The 12,026-nt window shown below is 36.1% G+C and overlaps 1 protein-coding gene across 6 annotated transcripts; it reads left to right on the forward strand.

The window, feature by feature from the left end:
* Nucleotides 1-1,642: 1,642 nt before the first annotated feature.
* Nucleotides 1,643-4,792, forward strand: LOC149569625 (uncharacterized). 6 transcript variants are annotated; one of them, XM_089822333.1, is made up of 6 exons: nt 1,643-2,332; nt 2,430-2,821; nt 3,388-3,691; nt 3,842-3,920; nt 4,112-4,215; nt 4,347-4,409. In XM_089822333.1, the coding sequence occupies exons 1-5, from the start codon at nt 1,651-1,653 to the stop codon at nt 4,152-4,154; spliced, it is 1,500 nt and encodes a 499-aa protein (XP_089678459.1). In that variant the 5' UTR covers nt 1,643-1,650; the 3' UTR covers nt 4,155-4,215; nt 4,347-4,409. The 6 variants fall into 6 exon arrangements, with proteins under 6 accessions (XP_089678459.1, XP_089678461.1, XP_089678458.1 ...); XM_089822335.1 differs by having other exon boundaries at nt 1,649-2,332; nt 2,418-2,821; nt 4,094-4,215; nt 4,347-4,792; XM_089822332.1 differs by having other exon boundaries at nt 1,649-2,332; nt 2,418-2,821; nt 4,347-4,792.
* The last annotated feature ends 7,234 nt before the right edge of the window (nt 4,793-12,026 follow it).

Genomic DNA, 12,026 nt, shown 5'->3' on the forward strand with positions numbered 1-12,026 from the left:
AGTAAATTAAAATTATTATAATTTAGAGATATTAGATATTTGAGTGAGTTTGTCATTCCATCCATTTTTTATCTATAAGTTATTTTCTATGTGTAACTGTTGTACCACTATTGTATTCTCTTTCTTTTCAATAATGTTTGAGGATCAGAGTTTGTTACTAAACACAAGGGTAATAGAGTAGGTGTATTTTGTAGCATGTTTCATTGACAATTTCGTCCACGAAATTTTTATTTTTATCTCGTTTGTTATTCTCCAATGTAAAACTATTAAGCTAATAATTAATTTAATAATTCAATATCTAAAAATACTTGTTAAATTAAGTTTGCTTGAACTGAATTCATTGTTTATCAATTGAATTTTTTTATTGTTTTGCAAATCAAAGTTACTATCAACATGTTTAACCTTTTGTATTTAATTTTTTTTTAATCATAAATTATTATGTTGAATAATATTATACTTTTGAGGCAAGAGTCTACAACACAATAGTAAATTGTGAGCCTCTTAAATGAGAATACTATAGACTAAGAAAAAATTAAAAAATTATCTTTCTACTTTATTTAGAAAGACTATATATGAAGCTCTTGTTCTTTTAGCTATTTGCAAGGCATAGATCTATCTTCATTTTTCACAAAAGAGACTCAAACTTTAGAACTACTACTTTAAATTGTAAAATTGTAATCGTATGAGAATGTTGAATGTTGAAAAAAACTTATTATGTCAAAGACTTTAATCCCACATGCGAACATGACTACAAAGAATATTTAAGAGTCGAGATCAAAGGAAAGACAAATATCTTAATTGCTCAATTGAGATCCGGTTTCTGCCATTTGAGATGTGAAACTGGTAGGTGGAAGGTCCCTAAGGAAGAGTCGGAGGATAGCATACAAAGACATTCACAGCTTCCACAAAGAAACATTAAAAGTGAACAATATAAAAGACTTTTCTGAAGGACCAAGACTCCTCAAGGGGGTCATTTTACTTATACAGATTCACAACAAAAAAGATGGGCCGGAGAAATCACATCAGACTGACTAGGAGTTTTATATGGGTCTCTAGAGTTATGGCCTCATAAATGTCATTAAAAATCTTTCATCCATTCATTACAAGCCAGCAACTCAAGGCTCTGCCTCTATTTAACTCTTTAAATTAAGACAAGCCAACAACTCAAGGCTCTGGCGGATGTTTTTCTTTGTGCACACGGGAAGCCATTACACTGCACATTTCCAGTGGCTGAAGTTCCAATACTGCAATGGCGTTCTCTTTTAATTTGTGGGATCCCGCACTGACAAAATTTGCTGGAACGTTAATATCACTTTCGGTGGCTGATCACAATCTCTCCCAATTCCTGGGCGCAACCAGTCATAAGGAAGTGCTGTGCCAGGACATGAGCTCTTACGCTCGCTCATTCCTTCTTTTCACAAGCAGATACATCGATTACTCCACATGTGTCCTGCCGGGAAGCCCATATCCCCAATTGGGAATTATACCGAGTTCTATCGCCTGTAACAACGGAGGGATTTGGTATTCACCAAACTGGATCACCTCATTAAAAATTGAAACGTTGGAGGCAACGGCGGAGATCGCGGCGTGAGAAATCAACGGGGTCTGAGAGCGCTGGTGCAGCAACCACGTTGCTGGAAATGTCTGAGAATGAGTTATGATGCCAGAGCAGAAGGGGAAATATATAGGGTTGTATCGGTGGCCATGGAGAGGAAGAAATTCTCTGCATTGGTAATTGCAGGCCTGAAATTGATGGAAATGTGGATGGATTTAGCGGCTGCTGGTTGTGCGCTTTTAGCGAATTGTTGGAACATGGTTTGCCCTAAATCGCAAGTCATGGAAAATGAATCTGCCCTCGTCAACAGCAACCCTGGTCCGGCAAATGACAAAGATCGATCGGATGAAAGTATAAGGCAGCAAGAGATTCTCCATCAAAGTCATTTTGAGGATCTTGTAGATTGCAATGTCGGCGAATTTGGGTTTGGGAGAAGATGTGTGTCTTCGAAAAGAGGACCCTCTGCGTTTAGGGGAAGAGCAAGGGTTTTAAGGGCGACTATTAGCAAGCCTATGTCTTCCCTCGAAAGCTGTCTCTATAGTTATGAAATTGACAGTAGTAGTTGCATCTCGTGCGGAGGGCAAAGGCAAAAGCCTCTTCTGGTTAATGATGGGAGTAAAATCATGGGAGCGGAGATTTCTCCTCTGCTGCTTTCATTTCCTGTTACAAATTGTCTACTGCCTTCTCACAATGACATAAACAGTGATGGGCATGGGTCTGTACCCTTAACTGAACTTCCTTCGCCAAGAGAATGCAGCCAAAGTTCAAGGAATGCAGGTATGATTAATTGTAATTCCTCTTTTAGCTTCAGAATTGTTTCCTTTATTAAGGTTGTTTTATTTACAATATTTATATTTCACAGATGCATGTGTAGGCTATTGTTTGGTTTGTTTTGGAGTTGGCATTGGCATAATGTCCACAATCATGTCAAGCAAGAGTGAAATGGAGATGCTTACATGTTTGATAAAACAAAAAGAAGAAAGGGTTGAGGAACTGGAAGGAGAACTAGAAATGCAAGCTTCATGCACCGTGAAAGACGTATCTGATGAAGCTCTTAATGGTTTAGAAACTTGGCAACAGACTGTTGCTTGTCTTGATGCATTGTCTACTGAGGCGTGTGTGATTGAGAAAACTCCACGTAAAACCCCCGACAAAAAAATGGAGAACGTGACCAGTGTTGAAGCAGAGCTTGAAGCCGAGTTGGAGAAACTTGGATTCAACTTGCATTCTCTTAGCCACCAGAGAAGATTTCTTAGAATGAATGAGGTTAGCTAATAGAAACTCAACTGCTCTCTTTTTTTTCTGTTTCGGATAGATATTAAAGCCATGCTGCCCATGTTGAATTTGTGCACACAGCACAACTTCTCTGGTTGAATTGTTTTGATAGGAGTCACTTTGATTCTGGTCATCTTATCTCTGGAGCACAATGCATTCGTTTACTTGGCACTTGGATGTGTATAAGTTTTTAAAAGTTATCAGGAGGGTAATGGCTTGACATGCATTGCCAAAGTATAAGACTCACAACATGCTAATGTTTCGAATTGATGACAAGCAAAATGAAATGATACCTTCAGTCACAATATACCTGTATAGCTAGAGCCTAGAGGATACGTTCAGCATAACTAGATAGACGATAAAATTAGAAGATGCCTTGTACCCTTTTACATACATTGACTCAAGTGCTGATTGGTTATGAGTGTTATCTATTGTATTAAAGTTTTATTAACATATCTATAAAGCAGTTTCAAGTTTTTTCAGTCTCATGTTTAAGATCTTCCATTGGTGTTTTATGATCACGCAGCATAACCCTGAGAATTTCAACGGTCTTGCAGATTGACTCAGATTGCAGTGCTGATGTTGTCTGTGGACAACTGAGAGAGGATGGCTTTACGTGTAATGCAGAATCAGAGGAAGATAATAATTCTTCAAGAGATGAAGAATTTAATACAGAAAACTTCTGTGTTTCACCAAGGGATTTGGAAAGACGGTTGCATGAGGTTATAATATCAAGGCTTCAAGATCGCATTGCAGAGCTTGAAACTCAACTTGAGGGGAGTCAAACTAAATTGCATGCGATCAAATCAGCTCTGAAGCAATCAAATGAGTCGAGTCAAACATCTCAATCATTAAATGCAGGTATTTATAAGCCTTTTAGGTTTTGCTTGGAACTTTTTCCATTATGAATTTTAGGACTCTCACCCACTGGTCATACCTTTGATACTTACAGTGAATTGGATTTTGCTGGCATTCCTATTATTGATGTCGAATTTGATAAATTTATGTCAGATTTCCTTATAGATTTTGGAATGGATTCAGAGGAAGTAGGATGTGTCTCTTCTTTTTTGGATCACCCTGATGATTTGAGGTGCACATTGACCTTTTCATTTGAGCATTGTGTAGAATAGAAAAATTGTTGTAATTTGTTAGCAGTATTTTTTGTATTATCTCGCCTTTCAAATTTTAAGATTTTCAATTGGCCACTAAAATGAAAGTCATTGTTACCATTCATTATTACTAATGTTTTCTTTTTAAATTTAGACGGTAAATGATTAACAGAAAATCAAAGTTGTGGAAATGCAATTCAAACTGTCACCACTGAACCTTGATAGTCATCTCTCCAAAGGTATTGGAGTTTCACAAAAGGGACATGAACATTCATGGTAAGAAACCAAAAATGTTTATATTTTATTTTTTATACAGTTCTTTTCATTTCTATGATAATGTTTGTTTTGATTATGATAATAAATTTAGTTGTCTCTAATTCTCTCTTTGTTTTGCAAAACTATTTCAGCTGCTGTAAAGGTCATGAATGCTGCAAACACCAGCACAAACAAAAACACTTCTGATCCCAAAAGCGAAAGTTGCCCTTATTCAAAGTGATATGTTCGTTTCAAAATGCTAGTTGGGTTCTATTACAAAATTTGCATGGCATTGAGTGTATGTGAAAAGTAACTAGTATGTGAACAGTAACTAAACGAAACTCAAAATTTCAGGTGGTAGTATTAGGGTTGTCGCTGCTCAGGAGAATGTACCAACACTATGAGGGAGTACAAATTGTCCAAAAAAATCTCAATGGGGAGACCAGTGAGTGAATAGTCTCCTATCTATGCTCATTGTACATCCAGTAAGGGGTGGGAATTCCATGGCTGTCATAAAAGAGTTTACTCTGTATCATCTTCAGATGCTGATTATGGAATGCCTCATCTCATTTTATAAAATATTTTCTTAATCCTTGCATTTGGCTTTTTTCGCTTTCATTTGGCTTTAGCTTCTTTTTTTTCATTTTTTAGGAAAAAAATTTATACTTGTTTTCTTTTGTATTGTGTTGAAGTGATTTCTCATTTCAGTTAGTAAGAATGTTGAGAAACAATTTCTATGAAACTTAGAAGTGTTAGTATTTGTATTGTGTTTAAGTGATTTCTCATTTCAGTTGGTAAGAATGTTGAGAAACAATTTCTATGAAATTTAGAAGTGTTCGTATATGTATTACATTGTTAATAAATTTATTATATTGATTAGGTTAGACAGTTATAAAGTAGTTTGTGCATGTTTAAATTGTTTAACTGATTTCTATCAGGGGCACAAACATTATAAATACCTATCAAATTTAATATCCGATACACTAAAATAAAAGAATATCTGAACAGAGTGGTCTCAGTCTCCTTTAAGGCTGCAACTAATGAAGAAATCTTTGTGTATATAAATTGATTATAACTCTTCTTTTGTTTACATGTCCATAAAGAAATTGGTGTTTAGTAACAACAATTAAATTTTTAGTGGACTAATCAAAAGAAATAAAAGGATATTTTGCTATGGAGATTGTGGTTAACACATATACAAATATTGTGGTTTTAATTTTAATACTTGGAAACTGAATTATTTTTGCAATTGATGAATAAAAATTTATGGGGAATAGTCGCTAGAAAAGAATGTCCACCAACTGATTCTACATAGACTTGCACAAAAACTCAAGTGAATTTTGGGAGGAATTGAATAAGTTATTTGGAACAAAAGCACCTAATGCAAAAATTTCTTTAACTGCTTTGACTATTCAGATTTAAAATGGAAGTTAAAATTGTGATGACAAATCACATAAGTAATTTGAGGTATATTAATGTTGCTTTTACACTCAGCCAAATTACTTTTCATAAGTTAGAAGATACGATTTCAACACTTTTAGCAAAAGAAACAAGATATTGAATACAAATGATTCATAAGGTGTTTCTCAAGTAAAAAATGTTTTACATGCTCAAACACATAACAAGATTTTAAACACAAGAAATGAGGAAATCATGTGTTATGAAAGGGTCATATTTTGGTCTTGCAAAATCCGTGCTAGAGATGTTCTTAATGGAAACATGAAAGATGAAGGTAATATTACCTATGTTGAAAATGAGGACTCATCAAATGATGAAGCCATTAGCTATGATTTTTTAAGTGACCCTAGAGAAGTATTATAAACCTTCATTCATTGGAGGTTGGAGGTACAATACAATGGAGGATTTAATCATCTCAGGTTAACTTCTCACTCTGAGATGATATTTTGTTTGAGAAGCATTTTAGGCCTTCTGGTTTTTTGTTTATTCCTTCCAATGCTGACATTCTTGAAGGTACATGTATTGTGAAGTTTGATTTGTAGAGGCAAGTAAGGGGTTTTTTGTAGAGTTCAATATGGCAAGGTTGTGATTCGGGAGTTATGGAGGGAGAACTTGGGATTCTTAGATAGGGGCTACACCTTTACAAGGGTTATGAGATAACTTGATGGAACTCTACTTGATTTAGGATTTGTTTCTTGAGTGAAGATTTTTACAAAATGTGTATACATCTTGTATTCAACAAATTTTAAAATGTGGGCTTGTCCCTTTGGTGAAATGGCGGGGCTTCTTGCCTGTAGAGCCTACAACCAAGGTTCAAGTCCCCAGAGGGCCATTCTCTACTATGGATCTTAATTTAGAATGTTTTTCCATTGACCCTTGGTGAAATAGTGAGGCTTCTTGCCTATAGTGTTTACAACCAAGGGTTAATGAAAATTTAAGGACATAGAATTGCGCTAAGAAGTTCCAACACGTCGCTGTCGCTGCCCTAGTTGTGGTCACAGGTCAACTCCTGCAGCCCTTGCAGTGGCCACCGGCTCGTTTTGCATGCTCTTTACTGGTTTGAGATTGTAGGATGCTACTGACGCTGGTCACTGGTCAGTTTCCTTCGTGCTCGTGATCCAGTTCGCCTGGGTGCTTCGTGCCTCTTTGTCCCATGGCCGCTGGTTGTTGGTTGTTGCACGTTGGTTGTTGTACAGGGTGTGGGAGTGCTATGGCTCCTGCTATTGTTGTCTGTTATGGGTCGGCTTCTCCTACACCTTCAAGGGGTATATCTGCCTCTTATGCTGATGTGGCCGCATTTGAGGCGGGTCTTCATGGTGCTGCTCGAGTTGCTCATTCTGAGCCTTCTCATCCCCGTGAAGTTTCCCTTGTATGTGTTTCAAACCCTATAAGGACACTCTTGGACTCTGAAACAGTCGATAATATTTTAGGTACGGCAGATGAGCTCTCTTCCTTTGCAGCTGTCTTTAGATTTCGGGGTTTTTGGCCCTCTCTTTATAATCTTCATGCTTGGATTTCTAAGCATTGGGAGCTAATTTTAGATAGTGAGGTCCACATTTTTCTGGTGGGTAAATGATTTTTCATAGTAAAGTTTAATTCTGTTAAAGACAGGAACACTATTTTGTGCAATAACAGTTTTTCATGGGAGGACAAGTATCCTCTTATGGCCAAATCGTGGCATATGGATTTTGATCCACTTACTGAATCCTTTAACAGGGTTCCTATCTGGGTCTGGATTTCGAATCTCCCGATGCATCTCTTGCTAGATTCAGTTTACGAAGCTATTGGGGCTGCCATTGGTGATTTTTTATATGTGGACTCAGACACTTCGGATATCCTTCATTCGACATATGCTCAATTTCTTGTAGAGATGGATATTTCTAAGGGCCTTCTTGACAAGGTTTGTTTAGATTCCTCGAGAGGCTCTTGGACCCAAATATTGGATTATGAAGATATCCCTTTTCGTAGTAGAAAATGTCACAAGACTGGTCACATTGCTACTCGTTGTGTTGCTATGAAGACTAAATCTAGGCGACCACCTTTCTGGTGGTCAGGGGCCTCTTCTGAACACTATACGGTGGTTAAGTCCAAGGATGCGCCTTTGGATTTAGTAGTTGTATTTGTGGATTATTCCTCTGCTAATTATCTTTCGATGCCGGTGTTAGACGAGGTTGTCCTTGTTCCTTCTCCTGCCCCTGCATTGGATGTTCCTCCTGGTCCTGTTCGGGGCCAGGACCTTTCACCCTCTCCTGCCCCTACGCCTGGTTCGAACCTACCTCCTAGTTCTATGGGGGGCCAGTTGGCTTCGGGCTCTTCTAGGAAGATTGTTGGTGTTTTAGATTCCCCTGGGCTTCATTGTTCAGTTTCTTATGGGGATTGGTTTGCTGAGGTAGCTAAGGTGGAGGATGGTTGGACTACAGTAAAAAGAAAGAATACAAGACCATCTGCTCCTCCTTTAGAAATGCACCTCCGATCGTGCAAGGGAGGCTCTAAATCAAAGGGAAAATCGTGAAATATTTGGCTCTGCTCCCTTGCTGGATCTTTACTTTTGGTTGGTGATAGCCTTTTTGTCACCTTGGTTACCCTTTGTTTGGGGGGTGACTAGTTATGAGTTTGTTTGTTATATTTTTGTTTCTGCACTTATTGAAAATCTTTAGACTTGTACAAGGTTTCAGGCACCCTTCAAAATCTTTTGTTCTTAATCAAAAACAAATTTTAAACTATAGATCTCAAAGGGGGTTTCTTAGTAGATAATACAATTGCAAGAACAATGTAACAAAGGGGTGATTGCTACTCTATTTATTACATTGTTATTAAATTTATTACATTGATTAGGTTAGATAGTTACAAAGTGGTTTGTGCACAATTAAATTGTTTAACTGATTTCTATCAGGTGCATAAACATTATAAATACCAATGAAATGTAATATATGATACACTAAAATAAAAGAACATCCGATCTATTTTTATAACAAGTATAACTAGGTTTAGTATTGACATTTATCTTTTTAAACTTGGAAAATCAAAGGAGATCATCGCTACACATTCTTAGGCTCATAGAAGAACATGAGTAATATCAAATTCATTTCCTTCGCATCGGATAAAGGTAATATAGGATGTTTGTGGCTTATCTTTTAAATAAATAGTGCATATTAACTAAGAGTCCTGCAAAAATACTAAGAAGTTGTAGTTAGCTTTTATAGTTGAAAAGACAAGTTTGTTAAGGGCATATTCAATATAAGTCTATATTAACTTACCTTTGCTCCAGAGACTATTCAATAGGCTAACTGATCTAAAATATATATTCTTGAATGTAGATCTTGATATGAATGATGATGATGTTCACTAGAATTGCTTCACATAATGTATCAGTGCAACATTGGTCCAAGGTCTAAGCCAACTGTCAAGAATCTCTTCTACGAGTCATGAGTAAAACTTCACATCAAATGACTAGTTCTCATCCTCAATCCCCATAGAGTTTGATATGAATGATGATAGTGTATGTTAGAATTGCTTCACATAATGTATTGGTGCAACATTGGTCTAAGGCCTAGGCCAACTATCAAGAATCTCTTCTACAAGTCATGACTAAACCTTCAAGTCAAATGACTGATTCTCATCCTCAATCCCTATTCAAAGATTGATTTGGTAAAGCCATCTTCTTTCCATGTTATTGTGTCATCACAACATGATGCAAGAGTATTGTTGGAAATCTTGCATCAGCCGAAAATATTATCCATTTCCTGTTCATTTGGATAGTTTCCTATTGTTTTAGCTTGTGATTGATCTAGTTGGCTCATTTTTTAATGTGGTCCTTATGGCAGAATCAAGGTGTTGTACACTTCTTATGTCTAGGCTTGCATGTTGATTTGATGTTTCTAGATAAAGTTATCTTTAAATTGGTCTAATCCTTTGTGGCTTTCTTATTCTAACGATCAGGTTGGTGAGATGTAGCTTGCAATGGTATATGATTCATGATATATGATGTGCATTGACACATTGTTCTACGTTGATACATGTTTCAGTGACCCTCTTGTATCTTTGCACGACTTGATGTATTCATTTTGGGGTGTTCTTACTATTTGGTTTGTGACCTATGTATTTGTAATATGTTTTCTTTGTCTTCAAAATTAATTATCAAATGAGCCTACTTGTGGCTAGTGATCTTGTATATAAGTAAGGTAGTTATTCTAGATAAAATACTGTCATGTGAATAGGAAGTATAACACTAAGTGTGGTAAAAGTGACAGATTACCTGAAGGTAGTCTACAAGCAATTAGAAGGCTAGGTTTGTTGAAGGTGTCATAATTGAGGGATGTATATTGACAATGGTGATGTAATAACTACATTTACAAGCCAACTTTATTATAATCGAGTGACTAATCCATTTTTTGTTCATTGTTTCTAAGTTTGTTTGTGTATTTCTGTTGTTTCTTACCTTTACTACAAGTTTAGACATCTCCCTTAGGGATTCGTTGATCTTGGTTATATCAAGTGGTATCAAAGTTGGTTGTGGTTGTTTATACATCATAACAAATCAGCACTCGAGATCTCATGTCTTGACTTGCATGTCTAGTTGTTGTGGAGTGATAGAAGTTGAGACTATGATCTGCATCAACCAAAGGCTAGTGCAAGGTAGCAAGGAACTGATTGGAGTATTGGAAGATTGAGATCATACTTTTGAACTTAGTTCTAGGGTGGTAGAAGATTAGATTTGATATGCAATTGTGGAGGTTGCACAAGAAGGATTGGTTGATTAGGAAGTTGATAAGTTTTTTGGTTAATGATCAAACCTAATCACTTGAGGTGGATTGTTTATGTTGGTAGATTTTCATATCAGATTTGGACAATCAAAACTTGTGATCAAATCGTCAAACTAGTGGAATTGAAAATTTACATCTTGATAAACATGCTGCCTAGAAGAATGAGTCCTAGAAGACTAGAGCAGGTGATGGAGGATTTAAGAAGCGAGATAAGGATTGATATTCAGAATGTGTTGACTAGGGCTAGTAGAAACCCTATGACTAAAGATGAATTTGAGAAAGTTGTCAAACATCTAGAGACAACTGATGTTTAGATTCTTGGTGAGGAGAAAAGATTGTTGAGAGCTATGACACAAATGGGTATGAGTCATAGAATTTATGTTACATACTTTTTTGCTTCTTTGAATCTAAAGGAAATGATAGATTGGATTAATGAATCAGAGGATTACTTTAAGCTTGAAGATTTTAAGGATTCACATAAAGTTAGGTTAGCACATACTAAGTTGAAAGGTCATGTTGCCTTATGGTGGAAAGAATTGTAGAAATATAGGGAAGATAATGGCGAACCAAAGATAACCAAATGGAGGGTTATGGTTTCTAGACTTAAGGCTAAGTTCATACTAGAGGATTATGAGCTTGAGTTGTTTAAGAGGTTACAAACTATTAAGAAAAAATATTTGACAGTTAGAGAATACATTAAGGAGTTTTGTAGTTATGGTCTTTATCTGTTTTTAGTAAGAATACTTAATGGTTTGGATCATAGTTATCTTTATACTATTTCCATTTGAATTATTGAAGCATAATGGATTCCTATAGCCAAGTAGTTTATTTTCATATAGCCATATGATACACATGTTCATGAGATATGAAGTTTAATGAATGAGTGCAAAGTGAAAATAGATGTATTTGCATGTTTTATGCTCCTAACCCCTTGTAGGAAGAGGTTAACAATGAGGAATGACCCAAAATAAATCTAGCACATCACATCAAGTTTTTGGACCAAGTCAATCAATATGAAGAGAGATATAATGAAAAGATTGAAGAACCAGTTGATTCAACCACATTTTTAGTTGGACCAATTGTGATATTTTAATGAATAGTAAATATAGGGAGCAGTTAAGCTATATTGTCTCATGTGGATATGTTTAAGATTATTTCTTTCATTCTAGTTGAGAAAGTTTCTCATTTTTGTTTCAATGTGTGTTGTCTTAAAATGGGAGCACAAATCATTTAAGACCTTTTAGCTCCTACCCTTTAGTGATTTTATTGACCATGGATGCATTTGTGCTTAATCAACTCTTTGTCTTGCTCAATTTCACATTTTTTGGTTCCATCTATGCATTTTTCAAGGCCTCGGGGTCACTCGTCGAGATAACCTTGGTATAGGTAAACCCAATCAACCTATATTGGTATAGGTTGACCAAAATTCAACCTATACCTACCAATAAAACCAATACCTCTCATATTGACTTAGACTTGCACTATTTTTGGTCGTGGAGCCAATTTTGTTTTAGAGAGTTAATTTTGAAAACTAGGTGATCCCGTCATCTTGCTTTGTTTTTTAACCCAAAAACTATTGTAAAAGGAAGTCTAGGAACCTCATTTCCATGT

This window comes from Cupressus sempervirens, chromosome 3 (genome assembly GCF_028749045.1).
Source record: "Cupressus sempervirens isolate cs-2001-9-10 chromosome 3, ASM2874904v1, whole genome shotgun sequence".
In the NCBI taxonomy this organism is placed as follows: Eukaryota; Viridiplantae; Streptophyta; class Pinopsida; order Cupressales; family Cupressaceae; genus Cupressus; species Cupressus sempervirens.

Coding starts and splice junctions, on each gene's coding strand:
- LOC149569625 (XM_089822332.1), top strand. CDS start 1,651: ATGAGTTATGATGCCAGAGCAGAAGGGGAAATATATAGGGTTGTATCG. Junction 2,333..2,417: donor CCAAAGTTCAAGGAATGCAG/GTATGATTAATT, acceptor TATATTTCACAG/ATGCATGTGTAGGCTATTGT. Junction 3,921..4,111: donor GATCACCCTGATGATTTGAG/GTGCACATTGAC, acceptor AATGATTAACAG/AAAATCAAAGTTGTGGAAAT.